The sequence below is a fragment of the Conger conger genome, chromosome 7 (assembly GCF_963514075.1).
Source record: "Conger conger chromosome 7, fConCon1.1, whole genome shotgun sequence".
Taxonomy (NCBI): Eukaryota; Metazoa; Chordata; class Actinopteri; order Anguilliformes; family Congridae; genus Conger; species Conger conger.
This window is the reverse complement of record NC_083766.1, coordinates 8362054-8370573: the sequence shown is the minus strand read 5'-3', so window position 1 is coordinate 8370573 and position 8520 is coordinate 8362054. Positions and strand designations below refer to the sequence as shown.

At 46.7% G+C, this 8520-nt stretch overlaps 1 protein-coding gene across 1 annotated transcript in view; it reads left to right on the top strand.

The window, feature by feature from the left end:
* The first annotated feature begins 232 nt into the window (after nucleotides 1-232).
* Nucleotides 233-8520, top strand: part of arhgef12b (Rho guanine nucleotide exchange factor (GEF) 12b) — a 106228-nt gene continuing 97940 nt past the window's right edge. The window contains 1 exon segment of the mRNA XM_061248319.1: nucleotides 233-1958. Coding sequence (XP_061104303.1) covers nucleotides 1927-1958 — 32 coding nt within the window. The 5' untranslated portion in view covers nucleotides 233-1926.

The window sequence follows — 8520 nt, the reverse complement described above, 5'->3', positions numbered from 1 at the left end:
GCCTAGTATAGGCCAATGCAAGCGTATAGTTGCTTTATTAATAGTAGTAGCAGCGGGTGCATTTATTAACATTATTACCATAACAGTATTTTATTTCGCTATGGCTGTGTTTTATTTCCACCGCCAGTTTGCTCACAGGGGCCGTAGTCCTCCCCTACAAGGGATTATGCTTTTCGGCGGAAGTATAAGATCAGAAGTGAGGCAGATTGTGCGCGGCGGAGTGATCGAAAGATATTGCAAATTTGCTGAAAGTCATGGAATATTTAGGAAAAAATGAATAATCGCGCAGCAACGTAGCTACAGTGAGAGCGCAAAGGTTGGTAATCTGGACTATGTGGTATTGACTACGAAATTGCTGTTCTCTTGTGAATAACTGCACCTACGGGGTCGACAAAATAACAACTAAGGGAATTCCGCTGAGAAACAGGACCGCAAAAAACTACTGGATTGTGAAAACATGGAGACAAGGAGAGAAGCGAGCTGAATCCAAGTTTTGGGATTTTGAGCGTGAAACATTAGGGAATTATCGAGGTCCGTTTAAACGGACAGTGCTGTGGACTTTTAACACGTCACTTGGTTGTCTTTTTTTCACTCGCTAGATCTTCTTAAATTCATTATTTAGGAGCAGAAGGAAAATCGGCGAGCTAGCCTAACTTAGCTAGCGGCTAGCTACTGTAGCTAACATCAAAGAACAGTAAAGTTTTCTGCCGGAGAGCTCGTCGGGTTGTTTAAATGAAAACCGTTTCACTTTGAGCGTTTATGAAAGCAAAAGATCTTTAAAGGCTTAGATAAACGATTTTGAAATGAGTTGGGACTTGTAAACAAGAAAAGTGGCTACGGTTTCCAGAAGTCTCGAAGGGAGAGTGGAAGGTGTTTTTTTTTCTTTTTTTGGGAAAAAGTCTTTCCTTTTTCCACCAGTAGTAGCCTATACGGTATCACGAAAGCCAAGAGGCCTATTTGGAAACGGTGAAGATTCCTTGTGAAAACCCAATGCTACATATTCAACGAGGAATACAGTAGCGATTCCCAAATACTGGTTAGAAGTTCGTTACGGATTATTTTTTGGTTTGTTATGAAAGTATCCGTAATACCAACGAATACGACGGACGACTCAAGATATCCACGAGCTGCAATCGACAGAGATGCAGACGGGGAACACTAACATGGGAACATTTGTGACGGGAAACTGAGAAGGAAAAAACATACAGCCTATCTAGCAATAGACTACATATATCTGTCCGTCAGTTCGACAAATCATAAATATATTCCTACAAAAGTGATGATAACCGCTTTGAATGAAAAAAGGAATAATCGTGCAAGTGGACAGAGACAAAGAGTTGGGAAACCAGGAGAGTACATTGTTATTTTGTGGGGAAACAAATTAACAATAGGTATAGCTAACGGTAGCTAGCTAGCTATTACTTCTCTGGTGGTATTGACAAAGGCGGCTGCTGCTACGGTGGCAGGCGATGCGTGTTGGGGAGTCCGGGCTCGCATTTTTATTCTGATAAAAAGCATTAGCCATAGGCAATATCCATTCCCTAATTAAGTATTTCCTGATACTCAGAGATAAACGTGGTGTTGCACAGCAGGAATATATATTTTTTGCGCATTTGTCCGTTATTTTATAAGAAGGATTTTTGTTTACACGTTACATTATGATTTACGATGTTTTTCCTTTTTTCTGTTCATTTTACAAGGGAAATAGCTAACTGTTCACAAAACAACGGGATCCAGTGTTAACTAGCATATCTTATGAACAGATAATTCAGACAGCTGTCATCATTGCTCCTCGTTTCCAAACGTATATCACCTTGACGGATATTAAGGAGGGACCTGCTACTTTCCAAAACACGGATGGTTTTTGTTTTTTTGATAAGATGCTAATTGGATAAAAGCCGAAGACAAACTAGAAACAAAAGCCCAATGAGCGGCATACAGTCTACAATCACTGACAGGTAAATAACAATTTAACCAAACTATAATTTTCTTTTCTTGCTTTTTAATTGTTTCACTTAAATGAATCTTGACCACATGTCGTCAGATCTGTCGGTATGCGATTACCCCCTCCCCCCCTTTCTTGTTGAGTGTTTGTTTTCGTTAGCTAGCTACATTTTAATTGGCATAATCATAAAACATAATGACAGATTTTTTATTAATGCAATCAAAACATGTACACTTGTGCGTTTAGTTTGTTTTGGGATGAACTAAAGCAAGTACAGCCCAGTTGATTGGGAGATTTAATTCCGTGTCTGTCTCCCAAGTGGTTGTGTCGGGGTTTGAAAATGCAATACATGTCAATGGACGTGGCCTTTTCAGTGTACCGACAGACCCTTGGTGCGCTGTCGAACAGTACTGAATTGCATTGCAACTTGCCTTTGAAGTGCTGTTTAATGTTGAGTTTATTGATGGCCCATTAGCAAATTCCCTACGACACAAAGGGCAGTATGACCTGCATGGCATTGGTCCGCAAAAATGCAGGAAATGTCAGGAAAGGCTGATTTTTTTTGCTTGTAGCCTTATTCACTGCGTTTAGCCCAAAGATGGAATTCATTTTTTTTAATGACATGCTACGCTACCTTTTATTACGTAATGCGGCACTTCAGGTCATGTGTCCTTTACAGCAGTTCCCGTGAAACACGCCAAAAGAGTAGCCTGCGGTGAGGCATTCTGGGTTTTTAAAAACGAAGGGCGACTTAGTAGTTCGTGAAAGCCATTAGCCTTTTCTGGAACGTGTTGTTTTCCTAATTACCTGCCCATAGTCATTCCATAGCATGCAAAGGAACTTCTGCCATAGTTCTAGTTATGTTAGGTTATGTGCGCACTTAATCTTGCTTGAGATACACGTGCCGTCTGGTCACTGTTCTTCGTTTAATTTTACGAGGCATTGTCCAAGTTAGTGCCTGACGAATGGCCTGTTGTAGGAGACATGACGCTGGGGTCCACAGAAAACTCCAACAGCTGAAGTGTCCTCTCCGAGTGGCATCTGACCTCAGTGGGTCAGAAGTTCAGGATGGGGCCTGAACAGGTGTAAATCTGAGGCTTTTTTTGGTGGGTGGGTGGGTGTTTGGACAGGCATATCCAAAGTGGAATATCTATGTTAAAACCAGTTTAAGCTGTGCGCCATTTTAATATGCCTCTTGAGAGCCCTGCCAAGGTGTTTATGGTGACCAGGGAGTTTAGGCTTCATTTTGATCAACTGGATATTGTGCCATGGCTGTCCAGATTGAGTATTGAATGATGGAACACTGCTACTTTGATATTAATTTGGATATTAATATGTGTATGAAACTACAATTGTTTGTAATAAATGACTCGGGTCTGTGAGCACTCAGCCTTTAAGGCCATACATTTGAATATTATTCACTGGACTGTGTTATGGTATGAAGGATTTTTGGGCTGTCCTTCATGAATACAGATGAGAATGTTCTTCTCTTTTGTTAATGACAGTGTAAAACATTTTTATACTGATCCAGCTAACTGATTCTTGAGCTTGTGGTTGAATATTCATGTGATCAAAAATGGTTTTGTCCAAGGAACAGTGCTTACGTAACATCGCACTTCATTTTGTTGTTTCTCGATTTGACAATAAAGCAGTGTGGTGTGAGAAACAGCATCACACCCCTGATAAGTTATGTGTGTTTTCTGCAACTAAGCTGTTGCCACTAATAGCAGAGAGACTTGTGTTTGTTCAAATCTAAACCAGCTGGCTTGTGATGTATGGTGTCCCTGGCATCCAAGAGTAATGCCACTATTTATTTACCTGTTTCTGTTAATGAACTGACACGGTTTTACTCAGGCATGTGAAAGTACAGCTTCCTAGACCTCTTTGAAGTGTGGAAATATGCAAGGTCTTGATTGAGCTTTAAAATGGCTACATTTTTCTTTTGTTCCACCCCCCATCTCTGCGATTGTGCCAGTTCACTGGCTGTTCACAAGCATCATTTTCCATCCCTGCCCAAGGTCTGGCCTTCTATTTAAGTTTTATAGACTACGTTAGCCAGAATGCATTTCATTTAAGTCCTCTCCAGAACGTTTGTAGACACAACAGCGGTTTTCATATTCGGGCGATATTGCACGTTTGGCTTCACTTGAGAGGAGTGGTGATGGATCGCTCTGATTCCTGACTGTTGGGGGGGAAAAAAAGCGTGACAAGGTTTGAGAATGATAGAATGATAGCAGAGGCGGTTGATAAGAGACTGGGTTGGGCGGAGGGCGGAGGGCGGTGGGGGGAGGGGGGGAGGCAGTGAGGTGAACCTAACTTGCAGCACGAGAGAGAGACAGGAGAGTGAGCAAAGCTTGGGCCCACTCTGCCCTATGTGATGAGCTGCCTGCAGCTTTGAATAATAATGTCTGAGGTTGTTCACAAGTGACATTTGCATGGCTGCAGCATGACTTTGCGACTTTGAATAACTTTGTTGGTTGTTCTCCCTCTTCAGTGTTTGGGCGAGAGGGAGAGTATATTAGTGCACGAGGAGAGACGTGGTGCGCTAGACTTGCGAGCGCGAGACCCAACGATCAATGCTAATGGAATCTCAGGTTAATTCCGGCTTGAGTGTCCGTGTGTATATAGCTGTGTTTTCTTTTCATTAGCTCTATGTTTGAAGGAGTGAGATTACGCCTGTGTTTGTTTCAATATTTGCTCCCAGCTTGTCAGCCTTGTTATCTGGAGAGTGGAGATTTTAGCTGCCGTGCTTTGTGCTATGAGGAGAGAAAAAAAGACTACAGGGAGTACTGAATGTGTTGGAAAGCCCAATGTTAAGCTCTGTATGAGGAAAACAATAATGGATCTGCCATTGATATCCGCAGTGCACGTTTTTGTAGGTTTCTGGCTGTTTGTTAGCAGCCTGCAGGTCTCCGTCATATCAGCCCAGGATGTTCGAGCGCAGACCTCAGTTCTCATTGCTGATTGGGCCGGGCTGAGCAGATTCTGCCTGTCAACTGGAAGGGGAGGCGTGGCTAGTTTTGGCTTATTGGCTATTTTCTCTCACTTTTCTTTCCTTATTATTATTATTATTTTAAATACACCAGCAGTCCTTCATCTGAACCTTCGGTTAGAGACAGCTGGCAGGCCCGTGAGCGAGGAAGTTGGCTTTAACCGTGCGTGACAGGGAACCCCTCGCTGAGCACACAGGCACACGGTGGTGATGCAAGATCAGCGACGCCGCCAGAATCACCTCCGTCAGACGTGCGCCGCGTCCTCGGCTCGAACCGTCCTTTTAAAGTAAGGTTCGCTATGCGTGGAATGGGGAAAAAAGAACCCGTGCTTCCCTTGGAAACGGGTGGGTTTGGCGCAGGTGCGCTTAAGGGTTTGGGTGCCAGAGGGAGCAGCTGGGAACGCTGCGGCTCCGATGGCGAGGCTTCTGGCGTTGCGGCGTTTCGGGCAGCGTCTGTGAGACCCGCGCTTCTCAGAGAGGGGCATCAGAACCCCCACTCATCACAGGGGCGGGGCCCGCCCCAAACCACCACCTAGGCCCGCCTCGTCTTACTCTGGCATTCCAGAGCTCAGATATTCCTCCTGTAGGAATGCAACTAGAGGTGCACGGGGGCGTAACCTAGCAATTGTGTGTGTATGTATATGAGTATGTGTCTGTGATAAGAAAAGCAAAGGAGTGCTTTTCGGACAGCTGGCCAAAAACATGTACAGAAAATAAGCAAACTGAATCTGTAGGAATTTTTATATTCTAGGCATTTAGCAGGCACACTTATCCAGAATGACTTGTACAGCTTACATTCTTTGTACAAACAATCCAGAGCTATTTACTGGAACTATTCAGGTTAAGTGCCTTGCTCAAGGGTTCAATAGCAATGCCCCAACTGGGAGTTGAACCCACAATCCTGAAGTTGCAAGCCCATTTCCCTAACTATTACACCACATTAGTATATTGCTGCTAAGATGGCCATTACAGTGATCCAATATGTCGGTTGTTTAGTTTTTAAGGAACAGGGCTTTAAGGATGCAGATTGTCCCCGTCTGAGGTAATTGACCTGAATTGCCTCTGGAAACACCCTGCTGGATAATCAGATAATAAGTGTGTAATAATGTCAACTGTTGGCAGTGTTGACGCTAATGGCTAAGCAAACCCCGAATAATAAAAAAAGGAAAAGTTCCACTGAATTCCCTGCCGTTTGCATGGTTGGTATGGTACACAGTGCTGATAACTGATAATGCTTGGCCGATTCAGCTGTAGGGAGAGTTGGTTTTCACTCATATCTCAGATCTCATATCTCGTGCCTTGTACCCTTGCAATGTGACTGCGTAGAGCTACCGCGCAGATAATATTCGTAAAATGGAGATCCAGCCCTTGCCTTGGAAGTTCCTCCATGCCTGTTGGCTGTGGCAGATGGTCCCTCAGTCCCTGCCCCTCAGGCCTGAGTGGTTGGTGCCAGCGCCCCCTGCCCCCTGGAGGCCCACTGCGGTTTGGGTGTGTCAGCAAGCTGGCCCCTGCGTTCCAGCTCTCATTGGAGCAGCACACTGGCCTCATCGCAGTTGATTGGTCCTGACAGGCGAGCCAGGAAGCCCCTCCTACCAAGCCCCTCCTACCAAGCCCCCCCCCCCCCAAAGCAATCGCTAACCTGACCAGAAACTGTCATTCGTACTGCCTGAGCGTGTCTATCGCCCGGTTGACAGCAGATTGGCTCTCTGGGAGTGGGGTGATGGCAGCAATGTGTCCAGGGATATGTGGCTGCTTCTCCAGTGTGGTGGAGAGTTGAGCTGAAGCTGGAGTTCATGTTTCATGTTTGATGGCTTCTGGCACCTTTATTTGTGTCAGTCTTAGATGAGATGTGTTGTCCTATTGCTTGTTATGTTAGTAAGCTAGCTCAGGAAACACGTGTGTGTGCGTGCGTGCGTGCGTGCGTGCGTGCGTGCGTGCGTGCGTGCGTGCGTGCGTGCGTGCGTGCGTGCGTGCGTGCGTGCGTGCGTGCGTGCGTGCGTGCGTGCGTGCGTGCGTGCGTGCGTGCGTGCGTGCGTGCGTGCGTGCGTGCGCGCGCATATGCATGCATGCTCACAAGCACACACGAACACACACTAACGCAGTCTCAGAAATGCACTATCCTACTCCCACTTGTTCTTTAAAAATCCGTCCGGTCAGCCTCTTGCTTCCTGCTTGACATGGGTGCAGTGATGCATCCCTCTGCTGTAATTGGCCAGCCTGAGTCGCCATTTGGTGGTGGTGGTGGGGGGGGGGTGTGTGTCCCAGCTTCACACACACAGTCTGTGTTTATTAACCACTCAGCCCTTACTGATGCCAGCTCCTGGGCTCAGACCCAGCCCACCGGCGTCCCACTGCCATCGCCGTGTGTCCGCGCTGCGCCTGGTTCGTGCCTCCGCTGCGCACGGGCGGAGCGCGGAGAGGTGTGATGGACGCTGCTGCTTCTCGGCCCACGCTGTTGAGGCGGTGTCTGGATGGGCCCCAAGGACTGCTGTTCAATCTGAACCTTACCTTTGCTGGGTATGAGCTGCCTCCTGGCTGGGTGGCGCATACTTTAGCGTAGCGCCGGCCGGTGGTGGGGGAATTTAAGTGCCGGCGACCCATCGGAGGGGGGGGGTCGTGTGTCCTGTCCTCAGGTCAGATTACGTAATTGCGGTCGGAGGTGGCCACCTGCGTTCTTTGTCCGTCCCGAGATTCGTAACTGGACGCCGGCGCGGCTGTCCGCGAACCCCGCAGTATCGATGACTGTTTGACTGTTTGGCTTTCACAAAATGGACAGCTTTTCATGAACGCCTGCAGAGCCAGTTAAACCGCGGCTAACGCGTCCGTAGAGTGCGCTCCTCCCTCTCAGGTGCGGCTTCCTACAATAAAGGTTGTGCTGAGGCCTTGTTTGGCGTGTTTTCTTGATGACTTCATGCGGGGCCAAGAACTCGGAACTATTAATAGCCTCCGTGAGCCGGGTTTGCACTCTGACTTGCAAACACAATTACGATGAGGTCATCGGAGGCTGTCTGCCATTGGCGGAAGTGTTCGCTGTGGGACGTTTGTTCTCGACACTCCTGTGCCGCCTCACGTAGCGATTTCTGCCATCTGTCAGAGACGTTGCCGGTTCGTGAAGGGCAGCGGACACAGCGCCGTGGCAATCACTGAAGTGACTGCTACCTCAAAATTATGCACGCAATATCACTGAGGTTACTGCCACCTCAAGGTTACACACTCTGGATATCGCTGCGATTAGCCTACTGCTACCTCATTATTATGAACCGAGATGCCTGCTACTTCAAAAGTACTCACTCACTCCAGACATCTCTGAGATTACTGCCACCTCAATATTGTGCATTCTAAATATCGCAGATTATTGCTTCTTCAGAATTACCCACTCCAGGTATCACGTCAAGATTATGCATTCCAGGTATCACTGAGATTAGCCTACTGCTACCTCATTATTATGAACCGAGATGCCTGCTACTTCAAAAGTACTCACTCACTCCAGATATCATGAGATTACTGCCACCTCAATATTGTGCATTCTAAATATCGCAGATTATTGCTTCTTCAGAATTACCCACTCCAGGTATCACGTCAA